Raw genomic sequence first — 12851 nt, 5'->3', positions numbered from 1 at the left:
TTTACTTGGCGTAGTATTATTCTTGTGCATTAGTGTTAAAGATACAGGAGCATGATCGCTGACAGCTATAGGATGAATCTCAGTGTCTGAAATGTCACACAGCAGTGAGCTGCTGACCAAAAAATAATCCAGACGAGAGTAAGAGTGATGAACATGCGAGAAAAAAGTATATTCCTTACTGGCGGGGTGAAGAGAGCGCCATGCATCGCAAAGACCAAAGTCGTTCATATACTGTTTGATTATATTTGTGGACTGCCAATTACGCTGAGTTCCTGTTGTGTTGAGCCTATCCATTTCTTCATTTAGTCCAAGGTTGAGGTCACCGCCAAGAATGAGTGTGCAATCAAGGTGTTCAGAGAGTGCACTAAAAAAACCGTGGAAGAATGCATTTCTGGAATAATTATTTTATGGCTGAGGGAGGGATATGTTGCAGCCAAGTCATCATCCAGTGTAAGATTAAGGATCTGTGTGAGGGAATAAATCAGCAGTAGTTGGAATGACCTGACAAATTGCAATGATTTTAATCTTTATTCTTATTTATTTCGCTCTGTCTTTTTTTATACCACAGGTCAGGAGTGGCCATGCCATTTGGCTGTTTAACAATCGGGGAAAAGAAGGATTACCACAGTCCTTCGGACGTGACAGATAAATATGACCTGGGTCAGATCGTTAAATCGTAAGTATCTCGGAAGGTTTTTGCTTTTGAATTTGAATTATGCTTCCATTATGTTGTTTAAGAAAAACTGAAGTGCTGTGAAAATCTTTTCAGGGAAGAGTTCTGTGAGATATTCAGGGCCAAGGACAGGACTACAATGAAGATGTACACATGTAAAAAATTCCTGAAAAAGGATGGGAGGAAAGTCCGTAAGGCTGCAAAAAACGAGATTGCCATATTGAAGATGTGAGTTTTTCATCTGATTCATCTTGCTGTGTGACTCTTGCTTTATATTTAATTTTACTGAAAATGATTTCACAGAAAACATCTTTTTATGAAGAAGAAGAAACAGCTCAGTGCTCTTTAAGAAAGCAGAAAAGTGAACTTCATTCTGCTGAGTGATCATATGCAGTCACTTTTTAAAGCCTTTATTATCAGAGATTTTCCTTCAGCTTCTCTTTGATGATCTGACTTTCTGGTAAAGCCCACATTAGCATAACCTGAGCCTTATCAAACAATTTGTCGCTGTCAGCAAGCAAAGCAGTAGAGTGAGATTACCATAAAAGTGCTTTTTTTTTATAAGGAGCCTTTGAAAACACCGATTATTCCATTCAAAATTAGACTTTAATAACAGGGATGTGCACTGCATCCACATTTCATGTTGTAGTCATCAATGAAGGGGGTTGAGCAGTAAGATGACAGTGTCAAAGCCTGTGAATAATTGCTGGCAAAACATCAAATTACATTTTGAAGAGACAAATGTGGGCTGACATTACAAAAGAAAAGAATGAAAATGGGAAAAAAAGAGATTACTCTTTCAAGTTACCTTCTTCCATTTGTTTTGTTGTTACGCAAGAGAACGTTCAGTTGTATGTTCTGTCAGTTTAGCTTCTTCTTGTTTAGTTTCATGTTTTGGTTCCCCTGTAAATATCCTGGATTTGAGATTTAAATCTCAGTTTAACATGTGATGCAGCCATAGTTTAATACGGGAAAAGTAACAGATCTAGTAGTAGATCTAGTACACGTCTAATTGGGTTGGTATGGAAACATTAAAGAGGTATTAATGATCAAAGAACTGACCTCACAGGCCATTGTTCATTCTGTTGTGCTAGTTTCAGTCATTGTGCAAAGGTACTGTTTATAAGGTTGGGGAAACCTGCAGTCAGCTGAGACTGAAGAAGTCACTTGGACGAGTGGTGAAATGTTTCTCCCACTGAAAAAGCTAAATCCAGTTGAACAGAATTCTCTTTTTCTTTTACTTGGATGATTGAGTTTGCATCAAGACATTGGGTATAGCTACTTAGATTTGCATGATCCAATATCATTTTAAAATAGTATATACTATTCCTTACCAGAAATGCTCAACAGCATACACCTTAGTATCTTCTGGAAATATTTTTGTATCATACTGTAAAACATAAACTGTCACTATGAAGCTGGACATTGTTCATTTGGGGGTGTTTGAGGATTGACTCACTTTTGGAACCAACCTCAGGTAGCCCTTCCAGGAAGTGCAGTTTTTAGGCATCATTGATTATTTTAAAACTAAACTAAATATTCCAGTCCTAAACAACGACAGAAAAAAATAGTGTTTATCTGCTTTAATAAGTTGTTACAGTAGCTAATAGCTGGTCTGTAATATACTGGACTGCATCTACTTTCTGCCATTTATTTCATGGCAGGTTTGAAAAAGAACATTTATATAACACATGATGAGTATGTGCTCTTTAAAAATTCTCCAGTACTTCACAGCTTGTGTCTGGATTCTGATTCAGACATGTAAATTATGGTTACAAAACACACACCTGTGATGCACGATGAAAATCATTCATAAATGTCCCAAATCTCAATTTTCCATTCACAAAATTAACTTTGTGCTTGGAGTGATTGAATAAGGAAGCAATTAAAGACAGAGCTTTTTAGCAGACTTCCACAGTCAGCACTGTGGAAAAATGATCATGAAAATAACCAGTAGGCTCGTGAATGTCCTTCAGAGTTTCTTGCATGTTGCTGTGGTTGTTGAAGGCATAGTCAATGCTCATGATATAAATGTTTGAGATATATGCCCATATGGATACATCAGATTACACAAATCTGCGTATCTATGGGAATTTAAATATGTCTTGCATATTTAAATATGTCTTGTTCCCTCTCTCAGATTTCAGAATGCATGTTGTTTATGTGCATTAAAATGAAAAGGTATTTACATTAGCCTTCTAAAAGAATGAATGACTCAGATCTTATCTGATATTTGACTTGATTCTCTTCTTGTGTCTTTTGACACATCTTTTCAGGGTAAAGCATCCCAATATTCTCCAACTGGTGGATGTCTTTGAGACCAAAAAAGAGTACTTCCTCTTCCTTGAACTGTGAGTTCCGATGTCTGATGAGCCAAGGGAAAACCTTTCTGCTTGTCTTGACCGTAACTTAAACTTGAAATGTATCTGTTTATATTGTTGATACTTGTGGTGAATGAGCCCAAGGTCCTGTAGATACAAGAACAGCTCCAGTCACTTGGTATTCATTGTGAAATTAGCTCTTTCATGATTTTGTAATCTTGTGTACTGTATTCCATGGAATTCCAGAACGTGGGATTCTTTTTTTGTGATTTAAAAAGCTTTTGGTTATACGGAAATCTTTTATGCAATCTTGTTAAATAATAATCAAATTAGGATGTCTTTATTTCAGTTTAAATTACAGATGTATTTTTTTTTTCTTTTTTCTAAACTGTTAATAGTAGAGAGCAAAGGAAGAAAAAGAATAGGCCAAGACAGAAAAGTTTTTAGTAAATCTTAAATTTAAACTGTTCGTTAAAGCTTTCACTACTGAAATTAAATTACATTCCTAATTTCCAACAACTTCCACAGTGCAACAGGCAGAGAGGTGTTTGACTGGATCCTGGATCAAGGCTACTATTCAGAGCGGGACACCAGCAATGTGGTACGCCAAGTGTTGGAGGCGGTTGCCTACCTCCACTCACTCCACATTGTTCACAGAAATCTCAAGGTAATATGCTTCAGGATATCAAGTCGCATCATCAAATCAGAAGTATTCAAAACAACATGACTGTACTGGAGTTCATTAAAAGAGACAAGAATATACAAAGAATATCATTTTTAAACACATGTCCTCAGTTAATCAGTTAAAAGCTGTTTTCATCACATTGAAATAAAGAGTACGATGTAAAAAGGTTTCCAGCAACTTTCAGTCCAGTTTTACTAAATGGCTAAATGACTTTTCCCTGAAAAACCAAACTGAAAGACATTTCTGCACCGTTATCAGTTTTCTCAACAACAAACCTCAGCTTAGAGAAAAGGTGTGCAATCCAAAGCATCTGCTTCTTGGAATTAATTTCCCTTTCTGCCAAGCTACCTGCTACTGTGCATAGTCACAATTGTTCCACCCTCTGACAGCTGCCTCCTGCAGCGGGATGTTGCACACACCACTTTTCTTTCTTAAAAATGACGTATTTAATCTCATTACACTGAAAAATGGCGAGTTTCAGGTTTGTTTTCTTAAGAGAGCATCTCATAGGTTATGTATGTCCTTCACAGCATAGAAAGAAGAGAGCAGGCACAAACATCTAGTATTATTTTTCCCCCAATGCTATGTTTGACTAGTTTTCAAATTCACATAAGCCACCTTCATATGATGCTGGTACAAATGTGTTCATTTGTAGATAACACTAAGGAAACGAGGCTTTCAGGATCAATGACGCCTTTTTATTGACTTGTTTTTCTGTAATGTTGCTTTTTGGTCGTCTTTTATTGTTATTAAAGCTTTTGTTGTCTTTATTCTTTTATTTGAATTTTTTGTTCGTTTGTTTTAATTTCACTTTTAAGCATTACAACTTTTTCTTCTTCATCTTAACTAGTTTAATTGTGTTGTCTTACTTATCATAAATCTCAGACCATATGAGATAATGTTTAGTCCTTGTAGCCTCTTGTTGATAAAGTTAGCATTTTTCTACAAGATAGCATCATTGCACCATGATAGCAAGATAGCAGCACCTTAATTTCTCACCAAATACCTCCAAAAATAATGATTATAGGCTTCATAAAACTAAGACACTACAATATAGTAACCATGCCAAACATTAGAGTGTTATCATTATGAGCAGTGAGAGGGATAGCATTAGCATGTAGCTAAAAACCACTGTCTTGCAACTCATTCGTATGCAAATTTGAGACAATTAGAGAACGGTAGGTGTTGTATGATTTTGGACTTTTAAATGTGTGTCAGTGACAAATGCTGTGAAAACTGTTGAAATCCCACTTCGTAATACATAATTAAACATTTACATCGTTTAAGTCTTCTCTTTATTTTTGTTTTGAAACCACTGGAAATTTAAACTCGCTTTTTTTAATGCCTTAAATATGAATATTACATCAGCTAAAAAACGTCACTTTTCACAGTTGGAGAACCTGGTTTACTACAACCGCCTGAAGAACTCAAAAATAGTCATCAGTGACTTCCATCTTGCCAAGCTGGAGAACGGACTAATCAAAGAGCCCTGTGGGACGCCAGAGTATCTGGGTGAGAATATTAAATTTCACAACATGCAAATGAGGCAGTGCTTGTTCTGGTTTACAGACGTGTAGAAATTTAGTGAATGTCTTTTTTTCTGGTGCAGCTCCAGAGGTAGTTGGCAGACAGCGATATGGCAGACCTGTGGACTGCTGGGCAACAGGCGTCATCACGTATATTTTGTAAGTTATGTTTATGAGACTTAAAGGCTTATTCTCAGTCACATGTGGAAATTTGATTGATCTGTAATGCTCTGTTACAGCATAAGCTTGTTTAAATATGGGATGAAGGCTTTTTTTGGACTCCACATATTCACTCTTTTTTCACTCTATCCTACATCAGGCTGTCAGGCAACCCACCTTTCTACGATGAAACTGATGATGATGATTATGAAAACCATGACAAGAACTTGTTCAGAAAGATCCTAGCAGGAGATTATGAGTTTGACTCTCCGTACTGGGATGAAATCTCTGATTCAGGTACTTTTAGGATAAAGATAACATTGTGAAGCAACACACTGACAGCTTGCTCGGTAAACATTTCAGATTTGGAGAGTTTTCTCCTCTTCTTTCCGCTAGAGTGTTCAAACATATGTCATATTTATGTTCTCGTCTGTCGGGGGAATATACCTGTTCTTTGTTGAGTTTCTTCTGTACGATATTTTTCTTTGACAGCTAAGAGTTTGGTTGCTCGTTTGATGGAGGTGGATCAAGACCAGAGACTGACAGCCCAGGAGGCTATAAACCATGAATGGTAGGCAACGGAGCTTTGATAAATTGTGCATTTAAATGAAAGGACTCTGATCCGACCATATTAATTTGACCTGAAAGACTTCTCAAAAGTTCATTTTGTTTTTTGGTAGAATCATGCAAAGAAACAGTGGTTAGCATTTCCAGGATTGTTACTGTCCTGAGCATTATTTGCACTTTCTCAGTGCACTCTCTGACAGTCAAATTCTGCACAGGTGACAGCGACACATCAAGCAAAAATATTTATTATAAATGTTTTTTTTAAGCATATAGATGTTCACTATAGGTGCAACAATATTTGTGCAACGTTTGATTCAGATTAGCCCACCCATTAGGGAGCAGATAGGGTACAGACAGATATATATACATATACTATGATCATTATAGTAGGATTATTAGCGGTTAGCCAATTATTATTGGCTGCGTCTGAGACAAAGATCAGGCACAAACAGTCTTAAAACTTGGTTCCCTGAAAATATATTGATTAACATTCTTCTGAATCCCATTTGCATGTCTAAATGTGCTTTAATTGGAGTTACCTGTTACATTTCTCTATAAATATAATCTCATGTTATCAAGTTGACTTTATTACCTGTATACAGCATTTTTTTAGCTTCCCAGATACCATTGCTTATTTATATTTCACAAGTCTAACCTATGAACACAAATAGACTGTCAATGCCAAATTCCTGAAGAAAAATAGCCAAGATAAAAATGATCCTTAAAGGTTATTTTGTCCTTAGAAAAGTTTGCCAATCGATAAAACAAACAGCAAATTGAGTTATACTGTGTGTAGCAGCCCGTGGCACATGAAGGTAAGGATAATGTGAATCTCTGTTGTGAATTCGTATTTCCCCTGTTTTGTGCAACAGGATCTCTGGTGGTGCAGCCTCAGATAAGAACATCAAGGAAAACGTGTGCGCACAAATAGAAAAGAACTTTGCCAGAGCTAAATGGAAGGTGAGCCCTTTTGTTCTCTCTTTCCGGAAGCTTTTTTTCTTTTTCAAAAAGTTCGACAATAGTTCTACTGTCTTTGAACAAGGATATACAGCAGCACGGTACAGTGTTGTGTAACTGTTAGTTGCATTTTTTGGGGGGGGTTATAGCATCAATTTGAGTTCAGTTTGATCTTAATTCTCCCACAGAAAGCTGTTCGGGTCACCACCATCATGAAGAGACTGAGAGCACCTGAGCACAGTGACGCAAAGGCGGCAAACCCTGCAGCCGGGGCCCCAGCAGACTCCACAGCTCCCCAGGCTGCTGCCGACCCTCCTGCTCCTTCATCTGCCACAGCACCTGAGGGTTCAACCGCTCCGGTCACAGAGCTCCCCGCCGGAGCAGAGAAAAGTCAACCGGCACCAGAGGCCTCGGCCGGGGTGGCGCCCTCAGCCGAAGACCATCAGCAGCCCATCCCGGCACCACATGGGGACGAGCCCGCATCGCGTTGCAACGGTGAAGCTTCAGCTGCCCTTCACACACCTGCTGAAGCTGGTGATGAGCAGGGTTAAAAACCAACCTCCCACCCCCGCGCCCTGTTTGACTTCTGCAGTCCCCACCTACTCCTGCACACTGTACATTAGCTGCTAGCATGGTGACACTGACTCTGCTTCTCTTTCACTTGCAGCATTAGTATCATCTCATGGAAGCTGTGTGCTACCTTTCCTGAGCCTGACTGCTACGTTGCCTTGGCTTTTTCTGTTTTGTTTTTTTACCCATGTACGGTGCTTTTTTTCCCCTGACCTCCCCCAGTGTGCGTCAGATTATATAAACACTAACTTCAAAATCTTTAGTTTTAGGGCTAAAACGATTTGCTGTCAAGCTGTGGCTTGCAGCTAACATTTTCTTTCCATTTCTTCTCATAGTGATAAGAGAATAATGGAAGACATAATTGTGCTGAAAACAGCTTTGATTCCTCTTTAATGAGCCGACTTGGGAAACTTCTCCCTGCAGTTATCCTCGCAATTCCAGTATTTGTTTGTAGAATCGGTAGAAAAGTTTTGCTTCTTAACATTCGCACCTGAAGAAGATCACGAGCACTTCTCTCACTTGACACATATGGCTATCTTTACCGTCTGTTGTATTCTCCACTTACCAGTTAATGGGCTTTTAATCAGCGACTGGGAGTTTTTAAGCCAGTGTTGTTTAGAACGAGGCAGCTGCACACATAAGCACACACAGACACTATGTTTCTTTGCTAAGTTCCTGCTCAGGAAAGAACCTCATAGCTGTAAGTGTAAAGATTCTGTACATAGAGACCTTTGTAGAAGTAGCCAAAACAGCATGCTTTCTCACTTTTGCTGTTCATTTTACACCCACTTGGTGGATAAAGATGTGCTACAGCCAGCTTTGTCTTATCACAGGCCACAGCATTGTCGTCTCTTGCCACAAGCCATGTGAAGGCTAATGTTCTTTTCAAAAGCATACTGTACATTACGCTATCAACTGCTGCTGTTCCTTTGGCGCCCCCGCTGTTAATGTGAAACAACCCCACCACTCTTTTCCTCCCATTTTTACATAGCAGTTCTATGCATCCAAATTTTTTTGTAGCTTTTCTTTTTTAGACGCCCTCGTGACATCCCGCCATCTTTGACTTGTTCAAAACATTTGCGTTCAGATACCGACTCAAAATACTTCATGCACTGTGGTGACTTTGCTGTAATTAGGGCACCATCACTTACTCTTTGTTGACCTGTATTGTACTGAGATGTGCAACCACATATTTACACTGTGTTTTTTTTTTACTATTTCTATTATGTATTTATTTAAAACTTTATGTACATGATCATTTTGCTTTTTTCTATGTTTCTTTTTATTTATTTGGCTCTTACTCTCTCTTTTTATTTCATAGATTTTTCAGCTTATACTTGATAAACAGTAATAACAATCTCATCTTTTCTTATCACTGATCCCCTTGAGTTTTAATAATGAGCTACAGAAGGAAACCTCTGTAATCACTCTAGTGGAGTTAGAGCAATATTTGACTGGCTGCAGAAACTGTGATTCCTGGTGTCCTTTCGATACAGTCCACATACCTGTAAGTAGAAGTCTGTAGTCCTTTCTCAGCTGTCAGGCCCATGAGGGCCACTGACCTACATAGACACTGACATATGGCTGCTGTCAAATTCATATGTGTCTCAGTGGGTGGACTGTAAGTTCCCATGAGCCCGAAACACGGGCCACATGAAGACAGTAGCCACTCTGCCAGTGCTATGACTTAATTCAAGTGTAGTATGTCATGGCTTATGCACAGCCAGCTTGTCTGATTTCCCCACTCTGTTGTCAAGAATATTTACTGTGCACACCTGTCAAATTATATAATAAAAAGATATATTTCTCCATTTGAAACTAAATGGGAAGAAAAAAGAAAAGGTTTACAATAGAATCTCAAGTTTGACCTTTTTTTGTTACAGTCGTTTACTCATAAAAGTATCTCTTTGAATGTGTTTAAAGTAGATTAGTCGAAGCATCGTTCAGATTGCATCACCATCTTTCTTACATTGTTTAGGATGAATATTTCATCTTTAAAAAGATGCTTAGTCAGAAAGATATCAGATTTTTTTAATGTGAATAGATTATTTCATGTAGTGTGTTCTCTTTGTTTAGATGGCAAATAAATACTGTTCATATACTGTTGCACAGTTTGAAGCAATGCTTTTTCCCAATACATACTCATAAACCCTGTATTTAATAACCCATGTCTGTTCATTTTGCCGAGCACTTCCAGGTGTATTCGTAGATGTGATGTTGCCAGGACCAGTGATCATCTGTAGGTCCTGTCCTGCATTTGTGAGCTCTGTACTGTACTCCTTGACTGAGTTGATGACTTTGATGGTAATAAAATTGGATTCATCTGTTTATCCATGTGCGATCAGCTCTTATTTCTCGTCCAAGCGCAAAGATTGTGTACAGCATCTTTCAAACCAGTGAAGATTATTTTGAGAAAATGTGGGAAAGAGCCTGCGTCATTACACTCTGCTTTCCCCCTAACCCGGAGGAGAGCATCTGTGTTACACGCGCTCAATTAGCACCAGCTTAGCACCCATCCTCGTGGGGTGTGAACTCGTGTTTCGAAAAATCCCAGCAGTGCCATTTGGTGACACTTTCCAAGACACTTGAATTGCATCACACTGGAATAATAATGCATAGAGCTCACTCTCCAGGCCCTCCGGGGTTTAAATAGGCTTCCTCTAGTGAGACTTTCTCTTTTTAATGCCCATTCTGCAATAGTATGCAGCCATTGATAGAGCCATCAGGGCTCAAGGGGATCCTAACTCTGTCTTTTTGTCATTGGATGACTTCATTAAAAATGGTAGGATGAGAGAAGCGTCTTTTTCCTCACTCTCTCAAGCAGTTGCGTGGAGATGAAATGCCAGTGATCAGAGTCCGTCCTTGCTGAGAGGAGAAGAGAAATTCATATGGAATACAAAAAACGTTCTTCCTCTGGGCAAAGCTTACATATAAGCTAAAAGCTAAGACAATAACTGCACATTGGGAACTAAATTTTGTGCAATAATGTGCAATTACAGCAACAAGCAAGAATGAATCTCTTCTTTTTATCGATGGTCTTTTTGGTCTTTTTGTCGATGTTACTACCTCTTCCTCAATCTGGTAGTGATTAACAGATGTGCTGTAGACTCAGTTATTGGCATGCAGGTTAAAAAGAAAATCAAACAAATCATTCCCATATGAACTTGCTTACCTCCCTCTCACTCTAAAATCCTACAGAATACACGTATATGTTTCAGTTGTTATTATCTGTAAACAGTCTATAATAGTATAACTTTGACAATGAATAATGTTAATTAAAAAAAATGCATCTAAATTAATGCCAAGAAATATTTTAGTAATATGTTTTTACAGTCTATATATGATATTTCTAGGGCAATAAGGACACTGAGCATAATCTGTGGTATTTTTCCAAGATGAATCAAATATATACTGAAAAAAATTGTCAAATGGCAATATATAATAATTGATACATACATGTTTAAATATTGTCAAAAATAGACACTTTCACTTAAGTGCTATACTTCTTATAGACATGGTTTTACAAATTAGGTCCATAACTTATTAAACAAAGACCTATTTGTTTTAGTTTTGTCTCTGTACACCACCACAGTGGACTGTAAATCAGCACATGTGTGACTGAAGTACAGACTTGAATTTTGAATTGTACAAAAAGTTTGCACTGATAGTTTTGGCATTACAGCCGTTTTTACACATAGTCCGCCATTTTCAGAGGCTCTCTATTAAATTTTGTTTCATTTTAAATACAAAGATTGCTTTTAATACTTTGATGAAAATTGTTTGCAGTAAGTGATTGTCTGACATCTGGAATCCATAGACGTCACCAAATGCTTTGCTTCCTTCATCGAGATGCTTTTCCAGAATTTTACTGCTACTTTATTTGCTCCAATCACTTTTAAACTGTGATGTGCTGTCTGCTCAGTTTTGCAAAATGTGGTTGAATCTGTGCAGAGAGCACAGCTCTCTACACTTCACAGTTCATCCTGCTGCTCACACGAGCAGTCACATGATCAGTAAACATCAGTTCCAGTGGCAGCTACACATGCTCATGACATAACATCTTTTTTTTGTTTGTTTTCTGTTGTTTTTAAGTTTTCTGGGAAAGCCTGATCTCATTCTTCTTTTTCTAGAGTGTAACCAGTCCTCTGCATTTCCATTCATGAAGGTATCTCTGGACTGCAGATCTTGACAATGACTGGCTTATCTCAGTGTTCTTGACTTTGCTAGATGATGCAAGATTGTTTTTCTGAACCAACAAAATTCTTCTGCCACCATGAACTTTGCCTTGTGTGATCTTTCAAACATTTCGGTGTTGCTGAGCTGTCCAGTTTACTGTTTCATATCTATGGTTCTATTGTTTCACAGTGCTTGATTGATCTACATGAAGCACAAGATCTGAGTTACTGACTTAAAAATATATGGATTTTCAGGTATGTTCAACAATGGTCTAATCACAGAAAGATGATGTTGGATGTCGAAAGAAAGAAAGCACGAACAGTGTAATCATTTACAAATGCAAATATAACTGGAGTGGCAAAACAGTCTCCACACTTCACTCCAAATACTTCAGTCATGCTGTAGAGAGCTGGTATGGTATATGAGAGAAAAGCTGACACTGCCCTCTGGTGACCAGGTTTGTTTCAGTCAGCAGTCACGTCAGTGGAAGGAACAGCAAAATGCCTGCAATGCAAACATTAAATACATATGCTCACATTAAAATACCGGCAGTATAGAAGTTTCTTACCTGAACATACAAACATGCATGTGTGAGCTAAACAGTGATAAGCACGCAACATAAAGTTCAATTAAGTTAATTTTGAAATACTGATATTTCTCAATAGACAAACTCATAGATAAACTGACTGAACCTATTTAGTGTAACTGGAGCTGTGAATCACTCTGTGTACTCTTATTTATCTTATTTAACTATTAGTATTTCATGAAAAAGCCTTTTAAACAGAGAATAAAGCTAAATGTAAACAACACGTTCCTTTTATGTTTCCCACTCATTTTTATTTATATGTGAATAAGTGAATGAGGCTAATAGGTTAAAACTATCCAGTTTCCTTCCTTAAATACAGACTATTATATACACAAATATACACTTAATTATTTTGTGCTTCTGAATTTTTGGGAAGACTACTCCAAAGAGCTCCAAGAATAAACTAAGGTGCCTAACAGTAGCTCAGCTTGACCACTCCAACATCCTTAACAGTTTATCATTATGTTAGTAGCGTTGATACGTTTTTATTGAATAGATTTAGCCAATAATACCTTATTTAATTATAGGGTTTAGGAATCCAGCACTTCAAGTAGCACTGGGGGATTTGGTGCGAGTACCTCTACCACAGTCAGTAAATGTTGCAGGCAACATAAAATCATAGAATAAGTTA

At 37.8% G+C, this 12851-nt stretch overlaps 1 protein-coding gene across 1 annotated transcript in view; it reads left to right on the top strand.

Moving 5' to 3' along the window:
* camkvb (CaM kinase-like vesicle-associated b) overlaps nt 1–9742 on the top strand; it is a 57508-nt gene extending 47766 nt beyond the window's left edge. Inside the window, exons 2-11 of the mRNA XM_085407862.1 lie at nt 569–676; nt 770–901; nt 2950–3024; nt 3523–3661; nt 5071–5191; nt 5289–5364; nt 5525–5661; nt 5857–5935; nt 6804–6891; nt 7077–9742. Of these exons, the coding sequence (XP_085263988.1) occupies nt 582–676; nt 770–901; nt 2950–3024; nt 3523–3661; nt 5071–5191; nt 5289–5364; nt 5525–5661; nt 5857–5935; nt 6804–6891; nt 7077–7439 (1305 nt within the window). The 5' untranslated portion in view covers nt 569–581 and the 3' untranslated portion in view covers nt 7440–9742. The remainder of the gene's footprint in view (nt 1–568; nt 677–769; nt 902–2949; nt 3025–3522; nt 3662–5070; nt 5192–5288; nt 5365–5524; nt 5662–5856; nt 5936–6803; nt 6892–7076) is intronic.
* Nucleotides 9743–12851: the final 3109 nt, after the last annotated feature.

This window comes from Rhamphochromis longiceps, linkage group LG5, assembly GCF_057381845.1.
Source record: "Rhamphochromis longiceps isolate RC_006_pf linkage group LG5, R_longiceps_female_GT1.1, whole genome shotgun sequence".
In the NCBI taxonomy this organism is placed as follows: domain Eukaryota; kingdom Metazoa; phylum Chordata; class Actinopteri; order Cichliformes; family Cichlidae; genus Rhamphochromis; species Rhamphochromis longiceps.
Note: the sequence above shows the minus strand (reverse complement) of the source record. Positions and strands in the feature narration are given on the sequence as shown.